We start from the raw sequence: 20,987 nt of genomic DNA on the forward strand, positions 1-20,987 counted from the left end.
TTAAATCAAAAAGCATGAAAGAGGGAGCTCTTCTTAATATTTTGACACCAAAATCATGTCGATACACCTTACCGACTGCGAGTAAAGCCGCCCACGCTTTAAATTGACAGACTGTAACTTTCTTGTAAAATCTAAATATCTGTTCTTTCTTTTCATCCCCAGATATCTGCTCCAAAACCTAATACCGGCTAGACCAGCGTACAAATAACCACATTCTCCTTCTCTAATTTTTAAAAACTTCTTTTTCCTATTCCCTATATCTGTTTGATTTATGAACTCTATGATCTTCATTCGTTTGTAAGATATAACCCAATTATTTGAACTCTTATACTTGTTCTTACTTTATTCTCTTTCATCTCCCCGTCCATTCTGTCTTCCTTTCCGCTCCTTTTCTAAACCTCATTATCTTTGTCTTTTCTACATTTAAATTCAGATTTTTCCGTCTAAGTATCTCTTTAATCCTGTAATTAAGTCCGCCATCCATTCTTCATACTCTGGCTTCAACACTATGTCGTCTATGTCGTCTATGTCTATGTCGTCTGCGTCTCCTTCCCTATCATAATTCTTCTCCATCCTTTTCTCCTCCTTTCTTCTTCCTGGTCTGATATTAATATATTAAATAAAATTAGGCTCAGATGGCATCCTTGCCTCACTCCTCTCACCAATCAGAAACTATCTCCTACTTGCTCTCCTACCTTTACCATTCTTTTTGTCTCTATATAAATTTCTGGTACTCTCTTTATTAATCCCTCTCTTATCCCCTTTTTCAACATAACTTTTTCTATTTCGCCTCGTTCTAATAAGTCAAACGCCGCCTTTAAGTTCACGAACATTGCTTCCATTGCCCCTTTTTGCCTTTTATGTGTCTCTATTTTTTTTCTCAAATTCTTTCTTCATCATCTCGTACGAAATCGTTACATATACTTTATACAGTGTTGACATCAACATCATACCCCTATAATATTGAACCTCCTCTCCTCTGTCTTTCTTCACTGTTGGTATCATTATTGGGCCTGCAACTTCAAAGAGAAACTAAGAAGGGTAGAGGAAATTGAAATTGTGCAAGCATATACCCGGGGGTTTATTGATAAAGAGAGGAGGGGTAACGTGGGAATTAAAAATAGGAGAATAATAGAGATGAAATGAAGCTTGAATGTGGTATGCCAGTGAGGGGTAGAGAGTAGGAGGAAGTAGAGGAAGAGACAAAGCAAGACAAGGGAGGATAGATAGGAAAAATCGCAAATTCAAGGTGCAACAGCTGGTATACTCATCAAATCGCTAAAAGACAAGGACAACCAGATTACCTATAACAGATTAAAAATGGGAGTTAATGGGCTAGAATGGTGAGATTCAGAACGGTAAAGACTGTAAGAGCATGTAGGTTTTGAGTGAATAAAGGAGAGTGTGTGTGAGATTACGAAGGGGAGGCGAGAGTAAAGAAGAGAGAATGTAATGGATTATCAATAAAAATGGTCAGGGGGCGGAATGGACCGAGAAGGTGGAAAATCTGTGGGAGCTGGTTGGGTCAGGGCGAAATCGCAATAATTTAAAATAAAAAAGCCTATTGGTCAACAATGTCGTTAAAGTTTTAACAAAAGAAATCAAGTTGGAAAAAGAAGTTCAACATTTAACCAAGCGGTTGAATGATCCACTAAAAAGGTGAATTTTAAACAAAATTTGTATGTGATTTTTTAACCATAAAACTGAATTTAGTACTAAAAAAGACGAATTTTCAAACATACCATATAGTAGAACTTTTTAACCAAACGGAATGAATTCCGTGCCAAAAATATAACAGAAGTATTTTCAATGAGAAAGACTAAACTTTTAAATAAAATATTTTGATTTTTTATCGGGTTCTACTCATTGTGTTCGCAGTCGAGCGAAAAAAAGAGAAAAGGAAATAAGTTTCTTGAAAACAAGAGAAAATAGAATAATTGAGCCTCCCCTGATCAAAGCGGGACACGCTCGAAATGCTTTGGTTTCAGTTGGCCTCTTGGCTATTCTCTAACTCTTTCAATAATAGGAATATGAGGATGAAATTTGTCGGCAACATGCATATAACTGTTCCGAAAATGACAGTAATGATGAAATTTTTATTTGTTCTCCCAAACATTTTTTATTAATTTATTCCCGACTCAAGTCGTAAATTACGCATTGACACTTTCAAACGCTTCTTTTCGCTGACGAATTTCAAAAAAACTGAAAATTATTATGGTCGAAAATCCTAGGAGGGTTCAGAGAAGTTTTTTGAAAAACGGCAAGTAATTCTGACTTGTAGTTTACGAATAACAATTAAATAACGACCTAATGCTCGACCGATACAAGTGCGAGCTTGTTCTAAGGATGTGTCTAGCGGAGGCGAAGATCCAGTTCATGCAGTCAAAATAAAAACGTAACAAAAAAACTATTTCGAATCAGTTAGTTACACAATCTCGAAGACCAATTGTGCTTTGTTTTGATCTTGGTGTCAACAGTCAAGATCTTCACCTCCGTTAGACACATCCTTAGAACAAGCTCGCACGTGTATCGGTCGAGCGTCAGGTCTTTATTTAATAGTTATTGGTAAACCACAAGTCAGAATTACTTGATGTTTCCAAAAAACTTCTTTGATCCTCTTCGAATTTTTGGTAACGATAAGTTTCGCTTTTTTCGAAATTCGTCAGCGAAACGAAACGTTTGAAAGTATCAATGCGTAATTTACGACTTGCGTCGGAAATAAATTAGTAAAAAATGTTTGAGAAAAAAATCAAAATTTCATAATTATTGTCTCTTTTAGAACAGTTATATTCATGTTCACTACAAATTTCATTCCGATAGTCCTATCATTGAAGGAGTTAGAGCGAGTGGAACGCAAAAATATGATTTTTAATTTGGTCAAAAAGTAATAATTTCGTGATTATCTCGAAAACTAAAAAAGTTAGAAGCTTTTTTTAGAGAACAAAAATATGTGGAATGCAATTTCCTATTAAGATAAGGTTTTAAACAAATTTTCATCCGACTTGAGAAAATCAAAAACGACAATAATCAAGAGGCCAACTGAAACCAATGCATTTCGAGCGTGTCCCGTTTTGCTCGCGGGAGGCTCAATTGGCCAATGGTTTGGGAAAATTGTTTACTGGGACGTTTTGATGGCCAAGCTGCGTGGTTAGTGACGGAGTTCAAATTCTAGAGCTTGAAGTACACAAATAGCTTTCTTTTTGAATATTTAAAGAAAGGATTAAAGCCTACAAAATCAGAATCTACAAATCTAAACGATTAAAAATATTTAAAATTTGCTTTGATAATTTGAAGAAATACAATGTTTTGTAAGTATGTCTTAAACTAGAAGGAATGGTTAAAAATAGGCAGCGTTCTTAGATTTACCGTCAAGCGTTAACTTTCATATGCATATATACATTTTACAAATCCTATCATAAAAAAGAGGTTGCCGCCTATTCTTTAGAATCGAGATCAGAATCGAGATCAGAATCGAGATCAGCGGAATCTATTATGAAGGTAATGCATTCGCACCGAAATGCGATATAGAATCATTTTTAGGTTAAGAACAGAGCTGCGTATTATGAAACCAAGGCATTTCCACCGAAGTGCGCTCTAGCCCTGATGTGCTCCGATTGGCGGCGGTAAATGCTAAGCGTACAAGTGGAGTCTGGAGTTTGAATTGTACAATTTTGACTAGCATTTCATTCAAAGCTAGCTTCAAGGCATCAAGGCACACTCGAGGGATCTGTTTACATAATTGATGTAAATATTCCTAGAGATCGTGACGAATTCGAGTGGAGCTCATATATGTTTTTTAAAATATTCATTTCATCTTCAAACATTGTAATTATTTAAATAATTTGCATAGATCGCTGTTTTTTAAAGAATACATTTACTATATCATGTTGCTTTGTAGATTTACCAGAAATATTAATGACACAGCCACACAAAAAAAGTGTGCGGATCTGGTAACAAGACACACGTATTCCTATGGACTTTGGGGCGCTGAATTCAAATTCGGTCTCAAAAATCACCCACCACGTCATGGTTAAGCCATAACCTCAAAAAATGACGAAAAATCATGCACTGAGACAAATAAATTTCAAAATAATGCCAGTGATGCAAATTTTCACTTCAAAAACGTGTCGACAACTGTGAAGGATCAACCCTTGCCTGATATCAACTTATTTAACATAACTTTACCCAACAAAACCTGACCTCACCTAACCTGAATTAACAGAAATTTATTGAACTACACGTAAAGCTCTGGAAACATATTTTCCCGTAGCAAATGTGTGCTACATCGAATGGATCAACTCGAGCCTAACCTAGAAATAAATCTAACCTAGCCTAGCCTAACCTAACCTCACGAAACACAATTAAACTGATTGTGTTGTCCCGTTGTGTTTGCGGTACCGTTTGAATCAGCTTGGGCTTAACCTGAAAAGAGGTCAAACCTATCCTAACCTAAAAAACCTATCCTAACCTAATAAAACCTAACTTAACCTAACCTAGCCGAATGAAATTCAACCACACGTGTAGCTATGTAAGCGTACGGTTCTCAGTCTTAAATGTGTGCTATATTTAATAGGTTAACTCGATCTTAACCTACAAATGAAGAAAAAAGGACACGTTATGGCAGGCAAAAAATAGACTGAAGTAGGTCTAAAAATCAATTTAATTACATTAAAAAGCAAGATAAAATGTAAACACGAAAGATAGTATAAATATATCCTTTAAGTTTAAGAAAAGTAGAAAGAAAAAAATGTTGAAAAAAACTCTTATTCATTTGCATGTTTAAGTTACAGTTCTACATTTTAATTGATACAAACATTGCCAGGTTAATTGAAATGGAGTCAATTCTACTTATAGTTCCCAGTTTCTTCAAATGAGTAATGTGCATCTAAATTTTTAACCACCTGTAGTACAATAAAATGAATTTTATTGTGTTACAACGGGAACACTTAAGCTAAGTTGTGTTGCGTTAAGCAAAATTTCGTTAGGTTCTGTTAAGTTAGATTCATTTGTAGGTTAAGATCGGGTTAACCTATTAAATATAGCACACATTTAAGACTGAGAACCGTACGCTTACACAGCTACACGTGTGGTTGAATTTCATTCGACTAGGTTAGGTAAGGTCACGTTTTTTTAGGTTAGGATAGGTTTTATTACGAAGTCATGGAAGAGTTTCTTTACAATGGCGCTTTTTATGCTGCTTTTCAAATTTACAAGAACTATTATTCATTTAAATAATTTTAATTAAAAAATTAAAAGTGTGGCCTTTATCCTACGAGTCAATTTGTTTTCGAAGTCAACTAAAAATGTCTATACGATGATTCTTTTTTATGCTGCTTTTTAAATTTACAAGAACTATTAATTATTTAAACAATTTTAATATAAAAACTAAGAGTTTGGCATTTATCTTACGAATCAATTTGTTTTTGAAGTCAACTAAATACGTCTATACGATGACTCTTTTCTATGTTGCTTTGCAAATTTACAAGAACTATTGAGTACTTAAAGAATTTCAATTTAAAAACTAAGAGATTCACCGTTTTGATACGAGTCAATTTTTTGACGGAGTTAACTAAGAATGTCTATCGGATGACTCTTTTCTATTTTGCTTTGTAAATTTAGAAAAACTATTATTCATTTAAAGAATTTCAATTTAAAAATAAGATTTCAACTTTTTTCCACGATTTATTTTTTTTTTACGAAGTTAATTTAGAATGCCTATACAATGACTCTTTTTTCTGCAGCTTTTGAAATTTACTAGAACTATTAATTATTTAAACAATTTCAATTAAAAAACTAAAAGTGCCTTTTTTAGGAATCAATTTGTTTTCGGAGTCAACTAAGAATGTCTTCCAATGACGGCTTTCTATGTTGCTTCGCAAATTTACAAGACCTATTAATTATTTACTGAATTTTATTTGCAATATTAAATGTTCAACCTTTTTTCTACAAGTGAATTTGTTTACGGAGTCAACTAAAAATGCCTATCGGATGACTCTTTTCTATGTTGCTTTTTAAATTTACAAGAACTATTAATTATTTAAACAATTGCAATTAAAAAAGTAAGAATTTAGTTTTCTTTCTACGAGTAGGCTACATTTTTTAACATGATTAACTACGAATATCTTTTTGATGATTTATTTTCTCTGATGCTTTGAAAATTTACAATTATTAATTATTTAAAAAATGTTTATCAACATATTTATAGTTTGGCTATTTTTCAAGAAAGAGGCATAATTTGTTTACGGAATGAACTAAGAATATCTTTCATTGATCATTTCCCACCATGCTTTATAAATTTATAATTATTATTAATCATGCAAACAATATTCATAAACATATTGAGAGTAAGGGTATTTTTTAATTAATAAACACAATTCGTTTACGAAGTTAACTAAAATTATTTTTACGATGAATCTTTCCTAAGTTGTTTGCTATATTTACAAGAATTATTAATTATATAAAGAACTTTTATACAAAATTCAGAATGTTGCTATTTTTCAACGAAAAGGGTCAGCTTTTTTCAAATTTAACTAGGAACGTCTTTCCGATTAATTATAATAATAAAATTTTCATGATTTCCTATTTAAACTACTTTCATGAGCAAATTAAGAGTTTGGGCATTTTTTGAAAAATAGGCTTAATTTGTTTACGGAATCAACCAAGATTGCATATCCACTCGCTTTTTACTATGACACTTTGCAAATTTACACTAATGATTTATTATTAAAATGAATTCCACAAACAAATTCAGAACTTAACTGTTAATTAGATTTTTAACTATTTGAACATTTTAAACAAATTAGTTTTTATGAAGAAATGTATGCACTATTTATTCAATAAGAATTTAAAAAGAAATTAAAACTGTATAGTAGTAAAAACTTTCATTTTGATTAGTTTCAGTAAATATTTTTTTTTATTAATTTCTTCCACAGTAATTTCATTATAGTCTGTATGAATTTTAGTACAATTTAATTACAATGCGGCTGCAAACGAGTTTATTCGAATTACTCGCAGTTGCCTAAATATTTGCCCAGATGAGAGGAAAACTGCAAAAAACCACCTTCCGAGTTTGGCCGGGTTTTCAAAATATGAGACCACAACCCAGTCGTACATCGTAGCTGGTCACGCATCTAAGTGCTAGGGGCGCTCGAAATGGCTTCATATTTGAACTCTTCTCGAGTCGAAATCATTTACTATGTATTTCTATGAAAATTGGTACGCACCCATATTTCATATGTGTTTTCTAAACCTGCATAGAAATGTTTAGTGTTGCGCAATAATTTATTCTGCATCTTGAGAGGGTAGCCGTGTGGAGCCGTGTACAAATAAAAGTTATTGAAACAACAATGAATATCGCGGTATCATATTAAACTTCATTTATAAATAAAATAATTGCAAGTAAATCAGTTAGTCGCGCGCGAAGCGCGCGTATGATCTTCTAGTAATATAAAAAAACAGAGACTGATAATTCACTGAAATTTTGTATTAAGCGGCCTGACTTTTTTACTTGTGATGTTCTTGAGATTTCCTTTCAGTAGGAGCGTGTGATCAAAGTTGTGAAAACAACATAACCTCAATTCATATTGCCGACATTGCGAATGGCTGCTATTTCAGAATCACGCTCTAACCTCTTCAGTCATATTTAAGGTCCTATGACGACTTTATACGATATGACGTTTTATCTTTTCTAATGTTGGTTTATTTCAACCCAACATCAAATATAATCGTGTTACCCGGTAATAAGCGTAGAATAGAGAAAAATTAATATTTTCAGATTTCAGCGCAAAAGTGAAGATTATTCTATTGTTTTGAATGCGCGATTTTTCCATCTTTCTAAAATGCCACAATAAGAATAAGATACCTGCTAAACTCATTCAGTTCTATTTTCATAGCGACCGCCACACTGTTTTCTATTCTCCCAAATAGCAAGTGTTTTCAATATATTTAATTTCTTCTAATTGTACCGGTAACGCACCTCACAGAGATATTTTTTATTCCTCATAAGTGGTAATATTTTAATTATATTTAATTCTTTATAATAAGTTCACAAAATATGTGTAATAAGTAGTTTTAATTCCTTCATGCGGAATGTAAATTCTGAAATTATAATTCTCACCAATTCAACTCTGCCTCTCTAGAGTTAAAATTATTTGAATTCACACATTTACATAGATTTCTTTGTTGCACTTTTTAAGACATTTAAATTAATTATTAAAATATAAATAAATATAAATTTGAATATTTTTCGAATTTATAAGTTATAAAATGATTTAATAATGAAAAATAGGTTGAATAAATTCTGTTGTTAATTTTTACTAAGTCGATTGAGATGAATAGGATTTGCAATTTTTCTGATCCTGTTGGGGGATTTTCAGACGGAGGAAAATTGCTTATATCATAGGAATACAAATTCTTAATTTTTCTGAATTCAACGCTTGTTACCGGGTATACTTACGTCCACATATATTGGTGGCCTTATATTAGTGGCATGGAGTTACAAATATGGTCCCATTTCCCAATAAATTCCTTACATATTAAGCGTAAAACAAATTCTTTAAATTAAAAATAATAAATCACGAGGACAACTTGGAAGTGGGAACGTCGAAAACCCGATGTTTTAGGAAAACGAAATTTCAAGTTGGCAATACTGTAATCGTGTGTGTTATATTGTTCCTTCAAACTCAAAATATACGAAATTCTGGTTGCTTTTGAGACATTGAATTAGTGTCAATAAATTATGCCTGTAACTCCCATTAGTAATTGACCTGGAGCGAATGACCAAAAGTTTCTCCTGTTGCAGTTATGTACAAGCACAAGCTGTTACAAGTCAAACAAAATGTTTTCTCTTGTTTTATTTAATATCAATTTATATATTGATTCCTAATATATTTTCATTTTTTAAGATTTTAATGGATTTTCAATTTTTTTTTTAATTCCGTGCTGAGAATTTTCAATGATAGAAGCACATTTTTTCGTGTAAGAATACAATTCTGTAATGAATATTCATGAGGTCTTTCATAAATCCTAAAAACCGTGGAGCGAGTTACAATCACTCTCGAAGGAGATTCCTAGGCATGCAAAATAGAAACGAGCATGCGAACGTCGATCGGATATTCCCGATCGGCTTAGCTTGAGCCACCGTGAGTCCCTTTCCAGCTGTCATCCCTCAAATCCCTGTCTGCTACTCTCCTGATGCTGGGAAATCCTTTGTTAGTGATGTCTCCGTTTTACCGCGTTCTCTCTTTCTACACTAATCTATCACGGATGCAAATGAATCGAAAATACTCACACTATTTTAATCAAATCTCAAAAGAATTAATTTTGTAAATTTAAATAATTTGCATCTTGCTCACTTCAACATTCAGACTACACATAACTTGTTCCTTTAAAGTAGAAAGGTGGCACACTGAAAGAAATTTTATAATAATACATGCTATTTCAATATTAATAATTTATATAATCGATTACGATTTGGGGAATTCGTGTAAATATAAAAATTATTGTTAGTGTACTTACGAAAATTTACAATTAGAATATGAAAACTTAATATCTTGAAAACAAGAATTCGTATATTCAATAGGAAAGATTGATTTGTAATGTACTAAAACGCAGAATAATAAAAATAGAGAATGATATTATCAAATAACATAACAGAAATTACAGAAATTAATAGTTTGAGGTACATAAGTTAATAAAAATGTTGTAGAAGTTAATATAGTCAATGAGAAAGTGAAAGAAAGATATTTTCATTTTCCGTGATAGACGCTAACAGAAATTGTATGCCGATCGCACCTCATAGCCGTGCGCTCACGATGTGACTCTGAGAACTTCGTGTTTCCTGCTAAAATAATCAAGATTCATGTATGAATACGTGTGATAGAAAAAAAATACCTATAGGTATTTTTGAAGCTAATTCAATCCCAATTTTGACCTTATTTAAACAGAATATTTTCTTTTTTTCACTTTCAATTTTGAGTGTTTCTAAGTCCAGTAATTAAACTTCATGCCGTTTCTCATAATTCCAAAAACTTTCACCATTTAGTATATAAGAAATCTTCAAACCCCCTTTCTTAGCGTAATTTGTGTGCAATGCGTGTGTTATATGTATATGCATGCGTACTGTGTATATAAGTAAAAGTAAGTTAGTTACCTCAAGGAATATGTATTATACAGTGTTATGTATCCTAAATACTGATAATAATAATAATAATAATAATAATAATAATAATAATAATGTGCGTATTTATGTCCTATAATTATTTAGTGTAAGTTGACGGAGATTCACGACGGGTTTACAAACTTGTCCTTTTGGAATTTTTGTCTGCAACATTCCTTTCGAATAACTCATAATTTTTAGTATAAACTTAAGCAACTTTCGGAATTTCAGAATCCCTAAATTGAAAAGATTATACTAAAATGTAATATCACACGGAGAAAAAATTTAAGTAATATAGAAAGAGCACTTCTCACGCGTCTATAGCAGGATTTTTTCTGGTTATCCTTGTAAGAATGCATGCAATTTAATCACGGGAAAGAACATTTTAAAGGCTTTACAATATTTAAACGAGCTACCTGGCCCTTGAAATATATCTACCTGATTGCCTGCGGAGAATTTCTCTGAGCTTCTCTGTCCCTAAAGAATCTTTAGCATAGATTCTGAGATTTCTACCGGTAGGGTAATGAAAAAGTGAAAATCATATCCTGGCAAAATTTGAAATACCACTGGTATAGTGTGTGAGTCTTTGTAATTGACATTATAGCCCTGATGACTCGTGCTAGGAAACTTGCCTGTAAAGTGGTTATGATAATGATGATTATGGTTATGATGACGCATAAAATAAATAAAGGCAGGAATTTTCTAGTTAAAGTATCATCTATCAGGGAGCAATAAATAAAATTAATAGTGAAAACAGGATGTTATACGTAGCTCTTTATATCAAATTTCACGTATGCACCTGCATCTTTTGTGCATTTAACGAATACATCATCTATCAGGAAGCAATAAATTATCCTTGTTTTTCAGGCAATAACTTTGAATCTGCTTATATGTTTTTGGCTCCAGACTATTGCGCAATCGTAACGTCACCAGGACCCTTTAGGAATGCACTCGAAGCTTAGCACGGACACGAACTACTAAAGATGGAAGCTTCTCGCTGTCGGTATGGTAGGAATATTGCGTTAGTACCGGCCTTACTCATCCAATTATTTAAACAATTAATTTTGTTTATTTACAACATTTCTTGAAATTGAGCCAAAGTTGTACAGTTTTTTCTCAAATTGGATTCCTAAACTACTTTTTGTTGAATAAGTACACAATTTTCATAAATTTCTTTTAATCCATAACAAATCTCTATTTTTTAAAAGAATTGTTATTTTCCTAAGCATTTTTTTGACAACTTAAAAAAAATTTAAATAAAATAGAAGATATACAATTTATTTTCTGAATGAATAGTGTATACAAAAAATGTCTTAACAATTTTTTAATTATTTAAAGATATATAATTTGTTTTAACGATTATTTTTTCCAACAATATTGTACAAATCGTATGTTCTGAATTCAACATTATATAAAATTTTTTTCTTAATGTTCTTTAAATGAAGCATGCATCGTTTACATCTTTTTTGGTGCACTATTAAATCAATCATAAAAGTCATTGTAAAAGTGCATTTATTATTGCATTCGTTATATTGTTACAATCTTTACTATGACCATATCATAAAAAAGTACATTCACCAATGCAAATTATGATTCAAGTTTCAACATTTTCTCTGAACAACATTTTTCAGGGTGAAGTAATATATTTTATCTCATTTATAATGATCGAAATAATAAAAACATTACTTTAATTAACTTTGCACACTTAGTATAATTCATCTATAATCATTTGCATCATAAAACGCATAAGACAAGCCAATTTTGAAACTGACGTAAAAATTGAAAGTTACGAAAATATAAAACGTTTGAAACCAAAGAGCATGAAACAATTATTGGAAAAAGAAATTCAGCACTTCATCACGATTAATTCAGGTAACTTTTTTTTAGTTATTTAGAGATATTAGATTAATATCAAACATTAAATGCTTGGCACGACGTTAAACATATTTTTTGGAAAAATAATTGTTTTAATCAATTATATTTGTTTAAACAATTACCAATTGTGAATACATTTTTATACACTGTACAGTCAGAACAATAATTGGATGTGTGCTATTTTATTTCATTTTTCTTTAAGTTCTCAAAAAAATGTTAGGGCAAATAAAAAGAAAATATGATTATTTTTTACATTGTTTAAAATTAAAATTTTTTAAATAAGTTACATTTATTTAAACAATCAATCATTATTTAAAAAATCATGAGAAATATTAAAATTGTCCAGAGGTAATTATTTGTATGAAAACGACAACAGAAATTGCTAAAAGTTAAAAACAATACCTAAAAATGTTTATTTTTTAATTTTTGGGTCATATTTGGGGTGATACAGGGAGGGGGATGGAAAATGTTAGTTAACAATATGTAAATGTTAAAAATTCAACATCTTCAAAATTCTAAAAATGTTAAATTACAAATTTTGTTTCCTTTACGTTCCACTGTTCAAATATGTTTTGTTGCTAATACATTTCTTTTCGTAACTAGCCAATTGATCATGAATGCACGTACGAATACAGACATTTCATAGCGAAAATTGTGTAAAGAAACCAAAAAAATTATATTATACTTATTCACTGGATTGTAGAAACCTGTTTTAGATATGTCGATTCCAAAAATACTGACCTCTGATGAGTAACAAGCAGAATTTGGTTATTTGCTACGCTATTATGGAAGATATTAGGTTATGGAGCGGAGATATGGGAATGGAAGGAAATGAAAGAGATTGAAATTTTTCAAGAAAGGTTTATAAGGTGGACGCTAGGGGTAGACGGGAGCACACCGGGATATATGGTGAGAGAAGAAGCGTAAAGAGATTAATTAAGTACCAGAGCGGATAAGAGTGCACGGCAATTTAAGACGAAGTTAATGGGGGGAAAGATGGGGGAGTTAGCGAAAAAGTACCAAAGTATTTAGAAAAGGGATGCCGTGAGAGAAGATGAACCAGAATAGCAAGATTTAGGTAGGGAAATGAGATAAGGGAGGGGACGTATTGAGAAAAGACGGAGTTAGAGGGGGCTAGAGCGGCAAATGAGAAAGAATGAAAGTGGAAAAATGGCAAAATGAGCATGAGGTAGGAGAGAAGTGCAAGTGAAGGAAAAAAGAAACAGAAGTCGCCTACATTAGAAGCGTAAAGATTTGTTATTAGTTGTTAAAATGTAGTGGTATAAGTAGATTAAGATCCGCGCGCTCTCTCGCTTTGATCGCTCGCTCACACATCCGATGTTAAAATTGAGCTAGATTATTGTAGAAGGAGATATAAGAATTTATGTAAATAATTATAAACATTTTAAACATTGTTAATAATAAGAATAGGATAATATAAAATTTGCCGGTTGTCATGTAAGAAACGAAGGTCATGTAAACCCTTAGGGGACACATTATGAATAAAGGAGACTTCATATATTTGCGTTTTTTTAATTTAAATTGTTCATTTTCTTCTTTTTTTAATTTTTAAAATGCTGTCACTCTAATAATTTTCTTTTGATCGAAAAAAACTCGAAAGCATCATTTGAACAAGCTTCCGATTGCTATGGATAGCCGCACATATATTTTTTCAAGCTTGAAAAATAATGATAGATTTGTTGAGGCCTTTACCAGTGTGTCTGTGTTAAATTATGAAATTCAGATCATTCTTCTCTCGTCCGTCGAAGTGAGCAGACGTACCGTGCGCGTATTTACTCTGTGCTGCGAAAAATTACTAGTTTACTAATAGTGTCTGTTCATAAACGCCGTGTGCTGTTATGATCTCCTATAACATCAGGAGGGAAACGGAGTAAGTCGGAAATGAACTTTATACCCTAAGAAATCATGAAGCTGGATAATTGAGTCTCCAGCAAACAAGCAAAGAAAAGGCGCAGGACCAACCCTGGACTGAAGCCGTCCGATTTCAGCATTGAATCTGATAACATTTATAATGTTCTCGATGACAACAACACCGATGACGAAGTTGGTGGATCTGAAAATCTGAAAATGCTTATAGAATAGATACTACAATTAATAGATTACAAAATGCTGCGAATAAATTACTTAAGTATTTTAATAACTAGAAAATTAAAAGCAATGTTAACAAAACAAAAGCTATCATATTTACCAAGCCCAAGCCGGTTATAAATGACGCAATTAAAGTACAGGATACATTTTTAAATTGTCCTGATACTTTAAGCTGTCTAGGACGTACTCTCGACAAAAGACTTACTTTCACGAAACATGTAAACGTTACCGCACATAAAGCTATTGGAAATCTAGTAACCCTATATCCATTGTTAAATCGAAAATCTAAGTTAAGTCTATATAACAAGATCTTAATCTACAAAATTATAGTCAGACCTGCTATCACATATGCTTGCCCAGCGTGGAGTTTCACCTGCGATACAAACTACACAAAATTACAAGTAGTTCAAAATAAATTTTTAAGACTCATAGGTCAATTAAATCAATATACAATGGTACAGGTTATGCGCGAATGCTTACATGCCAAATATATAAGAGATTATATCGAGAAAATTACTGAGAAGTACTTTGATAGGATCTCAAATCATAGGAATATTTTAGTATGAAACGTAATGTATGAACCCTTAACTTTCAAACATAAAAGAATATTCTATATGTTGCATAACCCTAGATGATTGCAAAATTATACTCACTGTCAGTCTTAAGCAGTTGTTAATATTCAACAATCTTTTGTGTTATCTGGTTTTCTTGTTCTTAATTTTTCCATAAAACTAATCTATGTATTTCTAACCATTATAATTTCTGTTTATTTAATTATAGTTTATAGTAAAATAAAAAGGTTAGTCGTAGATAATTCCGGTGGAACATCAATCTCACTTTTATGTAATTACTCTGTATAACTATTAAAATGTGTGAATAAATTACATTACATGAAATTCAGATGATTCTGCCTTATAAGATTGCTAATAAGTAGGATCCTACCAATTGAGCCACCGCAATCCACCAGGAGATTTTTTCAATTTGTAAGAAGAAAAATGTTATCCTTTGTTACACCTGGGAAATTTTTATTTATAAATAAATATAGAAAGAACCTATTAATTATGACCTCTTCCAGGCTCTGGAGGATGTCATAATTATTAGTTTCGGCCTATATGTATTTATAAAAAAGTATTTATTCTAGATATACGTATTTGCGTATTTAGTACCTACTTATTAGCAAACTTATCAAGAAGAGTCATCTACATTTAACAATTTGACATCGACACATTGGTACAGATCCTTATAAATCTATCATTTAATAATCAGCATAAATCAAAATAAATTAAAAACCTCGACGTAACTAGCAACACAGTTTATATTTCACAACAGTTGTTACTAAAAAAAAGATTAAATTTTGGATCAGAGCGACAGAAAATAATAATTTACCTGTTTAAAGTAATAAAAAAATGTAGTGCGCGCGACTGTTGGTTATTGCGCTTCGCGCTTGGTGATTTAGTTATTACGCGCTTCGAGCTCAATAATGTAGTTAACTCGCCTTACGCGCTCGGTTTTTGTATTTTCCCCACATTTGTGCTTTAGTCAACAATATCTCGTCACGCACCTCGTGCTTCGAACTGGATATCAATAAATTAATATCATTACAATTCATAATATGCTTTCACAATGAAACATACTTAGTTTCACTGCCTTGTTTTCACAAGTTTTTATTTTGTTTTTTATGATTAAATCAAAATCTTCTCATTCTGTGTCGAAATTATTTGTAACCAATTTTTCGGTCCTTTTTGGGTGCATTACTTTTGTCTCTTGATTTTTTTATCACTTGCGTCGTTCGCCAAAAAATTAAAAATTTTAAAGTAATTTTTCAAGACTAGAACAAAAAATAAGCGTATAAAAATAATGTTAATGACAAATTTGTAGCCGTTTTTTGGATGAACATCTTTTGTCAATCGATTTTTTTTCATAGTTTTTGCCGTTCGTCTAAAGACTAAATTTTCGAATTTTTAATGAAACTGTGTAGCTCTTTTTTCAACACCTTTTGTATAATTTTTTTCGCTTTTTTATCATGTCCGTAAATTTAATTTTTCCTAATTTTTAATTATGTTTTCTACGAATAAAACAAAAGCTAATCATCCTATGCAAAAGTTATTCATAACAAATTTAGAGATCTTTCTTAGGTGCACAATATTTGTTGCTTCATCTTTATTCGAATCTTGGTTGGTTGGACCGCAAAATGAAATGATTTATTTTTCATTATTTTTTTATCCGATTAAAATAGGCATTTTTTATTCTCCAAAAAAGTTTTAAAAAGTTGTTATGATAATCATGTAGGGCCTTCAAAAAGTAACTTTTTTATTATGTTGAATTTTTCCCATATCGTACGTTGTTTGACTTAAAATGTTCATTTTTGTTCGTTTTTTTGGATTTTGAAAATGCTGTAACTCTGATAATTTTTGTTTGTATCAAAAAAGGTCATGGGGGTGAATAGTTTGTATTTTTATGTACTACAAATAACCGTACATAGACTTTTTTAATATTAAGGGTGTTGGTTAAATCCAACTTTGAATTTTTTTATAGGTGCGGCAGCGGCACTTACTCAATATATATTTTTTCCGACGGATTTCCGAACGAAAGAAATAAAACTTGTCGAATATCCGGGGTTTTGCGACATCCTCGGATCAATAAAATGTTGAAAAATCAAACCTTTTGTTGAGGAAATGATTATTTTCACGACAAATATGGATTTTGCGAAAGATAGAAATCTTAGGGTGCACACGACAGCATTTGAACGGTTAGAATCGTTTGAAAAATGATTTTTGACGCAAAATTTGGCATAATAGGAGAATTCTAGAGAGATACCAAGTTTTCAAAGGGCCACGAGTTGATGATGGTGACCCTAAATTTTGCGAAATACGTTGCGCAATGCAGAAAGATGTAGACAAAATTGACATGCCATGTGTGTGTCTTGTAACTGTATTTGTAATTAGTCACCAGATTAGCTTACACGTTCACTCTACACACGGTATCAGCGATATCGCGGAGCCCTTCGTTATCGACCGTGGGTCAAGACTACAATTCTCAAAGGGAAAAGCCTCTTCTGGGTCATTGAATTTTTGATGAGACTATCATCAATCAATATTACTTCAAAAATTATGAGACACGTGTCCCGGATTTTTTGGTCCCATGCAAGAACTATGAGCGTTTGTGCATCACATTAGCCAAGGGTGCACACGGAAAAATTTAGTCCCTTAAAATTTACACGATTATTTGAATAATTTTGAAAAAAAAGAAAAGTCTTCAAATGTTTTAATGACTTTGAAGAAATAATATAAAGCTATTTATTTAGGAAATTTATAATAAAGTCGACTAATATTTAAAAACTGAGTCTCAGAAAAAAAGTCGAGTAATTCTTATGCAAAATTATTTTATGAACTAAGCGATCTTCTCTAAGAAATAATCTAGAGGTTACCAATATTTGGAAGAGTTTCTCTAGAGTTTAAATGACAGTCGAGGAATTTGAAAGAGATATGATTTAAAACATAATTTTGTACATTATAGTATAAAGTTGATCAGATTTTATATTATTTTAAACGGAGTTTGACTGGGACAGTTAGAAAAGCTAACCCACATAAACACAATTTAAAAATGTTGAATTGGAATTTTTGGTACAAAAGCCATTATAATAAGTGGCTAAGACATTATTTGATCGATTAGAACAAAAACTACATTAGAAATTTTATAGTAAATTAATGTATATAGATATTTTTAAAGCTAGTCAGATCGCCCATTAGTGGGACACGAATTTTGGGGCATATCCTTAAGTGAGACACCAAAGAAGCCAATACTGGTACAAGGAAAATCCAATCGAGTTTATCAAAATTACATGACACATGTTACATATAATTTATTACAGAATACATTAAAAACCGAGAATGGATTATGATTATTCTTTTAATTATTTATTCTAAAAAAGTTGTTTTAAAGTTGTTTATTGAAACCTCTAATTCTAACCTCAAATTTTGCCAACTGCTAATATTATCGATTTACTTGCAAATTAAATTGTTCGGTAGTAAATTTTAAATTAGAATTCATCTTAATTCAAATTAATACATACATTGAAAAATGTATTGAATTTTAATTATAAATTACATTTTTCTTTGAGAAACATGCAACTGTTTTGTTAAAAATGATATTATTTAGGTAGAAAATTCATAAATTTGGTTAAGTCATTTTGTTTTTAATCAACAATCTTATTTATTTGAAAAATCATGTAATGTTTAATTTATAATTAATCCTTAACTGTCACACCTTCCTGGTATCATATAACTGCCATACCTGGGTGTGGTGCACCCCGATTAAAAAAGGTCATTAAAAAAAGACTACTTGATATTTTTACTCCAAATTTTGTTGGTATGTTCCTTATTAGTTTCTTCAGTAAAGCATACATTTATTTATTCTTGAAAAACAAATTAAGTGTAAGAAAACAAAATATAGAATACAAATTATTAAAAAAATTACGTATTTTATTTTAAAAATCATAACTTTTTTCTATTTTTAATAAACAAACTAAAATTTTAAACAATTCATCTTGAAATACAGTAGTTTTGAGAAAAAAATAGTAAATGAATTAAACTTTCAAAAAATACATTTATTTTGAGATTTGAAAGTAGGGATTATGTAAAAAAACATCCTGCTTTTTTACATTACAATAATACTTTAAAATTAGTTGCTTAAATCGAAATTATATTATGTTGTTATACAGATATATTACGAAAGTACTGCACGCCTATGAAATCTCATGATAAATATATATGATAGTAGAGTTTTACACTCTCTCGAGGCATTCAGAACAGAAACCGATAGTGTGATCTTGGCAAACCGGATGGTGGCACATTGCGCAAGCATTGCGACTTTTCTCATCTTTCTTTCTTTGAAACATTACACATCTTTGCTGGTTGGGTAATGAATCATTTTCTAAACTCTATTTTTGATTATTTTTTACATACTTTTTACGTTGTCCCAGTCATACATATACTAGGCGCTGGATATGAATTTCTCGCAAGAGCTTTTCAGAGCATGCGCGCTTAAGCGCTCGAATTTGAAAGAACATGCATTTCGGTTAACTTTATGCAAAGACTCTTAACTCTATTGGTCCCAATTTCCCTAAATTTCCAATTTCAAAAGCGTAAACATTTCTAGCTTATTTACTATAATGAATTAGTTAGTTGTAAGTTTATTGTTAGTTTCTCTGAACATAGGTAAAAGGGAAAAAAGTGTTTTTAAAATTCAAAACAAAATAAAGATTTTGAGTTATCTTGAAATCGACAAGAGATACACGAAAACTGACACTATTGTCAAGGTTTACTAAAGGGGGATGGTCTCTGGCCACCCCAACCAATATCAGTAAAAAAATTTAAACTTAAAAAAAATACAAATTTGTAGTTATCTTCAACACGGCCAGAGAAACGTGAAAACTAAATAAATTTTAAAGTTTTTGAAGACGGGGTTTATCTTCGAACAAAGCGAACTGACCAAATAAAAAGATTGTTTCAATACAAACAAAAAATGAAGATGAGGGATGATCCTCAGACACCCCAAACTAAAAAATAAAATTTGAAAATTCAAAAAATCAAAATTTTAATTTTTTTCAAAAACGGTCATGGAAACATGAAAACTAAGTCGATTTTTATGGGTTTGAAGACAGGTTTTATCTCCCACCAACTTAAAATAACCCAATACAAATATTTTTGAAATACCCCCCTAAAGAAGTGAAAATTTTGAATTATCTTGAAAACGCTTAAAGATAAGCGAAAACTGACAATATTTTCAGGGTTTCCAAGAGGGGAATAGCTTTCGACAAACATGTTAAGGTTTTTACATTGAGGTATTGTATTCGATCTACATAAACTAACCCAATAAAAAAATTTTGTTTTAAATCAAAAATATGTTGAGTTATCATGAAAAGGGTGAGAGATACGCGAAAGCTGACAACATTTTCAGAAGTTTTATATAGGGGGTGGACCTCAGCCACCTCAAAGTAAACCAGTAAACAAATGTTTAAAATTCGAAAAAAAATTAAAAATTTTGAATTACCTCTAAAAGGTTCACAGATACGTGAAACTCAAAAACATTTTTAGGTTTTTCACGAAGGAAGTCGCTGTATACCAAAATTTGAAGGATTTTAAAGAAGGGTTTTGTTTTCGAACTACATGAACTAACATAATAAATTTTTTTTAAATACAAAAGAAATGAAAGTCTTGAGTTGTCTTAAAAACGGTCAGAAATAAACGGAAACTGATAACGGTCAAAGAAACGTGAAAAATAAGTAGATTCAAAGGTTTTGCATAGTGGGCTTATTTTCGACCAACACGAAGTACCTCAATTAAAGGATTTTTTAAATACCCCAAAAAATGTAAAATTTTAGTTAGCTTATAGAAGATGAGGGAGGAGCGGAAATCGACGACATATTCAAAAGGGGGATGATTCTCGGTCACTCCGATCTCAAGCAATAAATAGATTTTATCAAATTAAAAAATCTGACATGTGATTTATTTCAAACACGTATATAGAATTGTGAAAACTTATTACATTCTAAGGATTTTGCAGAGGGGTATTTTCAAACAACTGTAACTAAACTAACGAATAAAAATTTTTTATTCAAAACAATAATAACATTTTTTGAACTATATCACGAAAGATCAGAGATACATGAACAACAAACAAATGTTAAGGAGCTTGCAGAGCAGTACTGTTATGGACAAAGTCAAAATAACCCAGTAGATTTATTTAAATTTGAATAAATAATATAATTTTTATTTATCTTGAAAACGGTGAAAAATGCGCGAGAATTGAAAAAAGTTTCACTGTTTGATAAAGATCCTCGACCACC

At 31.2% G+C, this 20,987-nt stretch overlaps 1 protein-coding gene across 1 annotated transcript in view; it reads right to left on the bottom strand.

Annotated features, from left to right (window-relative positions):
* Nucleotides 1-429: 429 nt before the first annotated feature.
* Nucleotides 430-20,987, bottom strand: part of LOC117180168 (nucleolin-like) — a 36,422-nt gene continuing 15,864 nt past the window's right edge. Inside the window, exon 2 of the mRNA XM_033372526.1 lies at nucleotides 430-601. Within this exon, the coding sequence (XP_033228417.1) occupies nucleotides 430-601 (172 nt within the window). The remainder of the gene's footprint in view (nucleotides 602-20,987) is intronic.

The sequence above is a fragment of the Belonocnema kinseyi genome, chromosome 1, assembly GCF_010883055.1.
Source record: "Belonocnema kinseyi isolate 2016_QV_RU_SX_M_011 chromosome 1, B_treatae_v1, whole genome shotgun sequence".
Lineage (NCBI taxonomy): Eukaryota > Metazoa > Arthropoda > Insecta > Hymenoptera > Cynipidae > Belonocnema > Belonocnema kinseyi.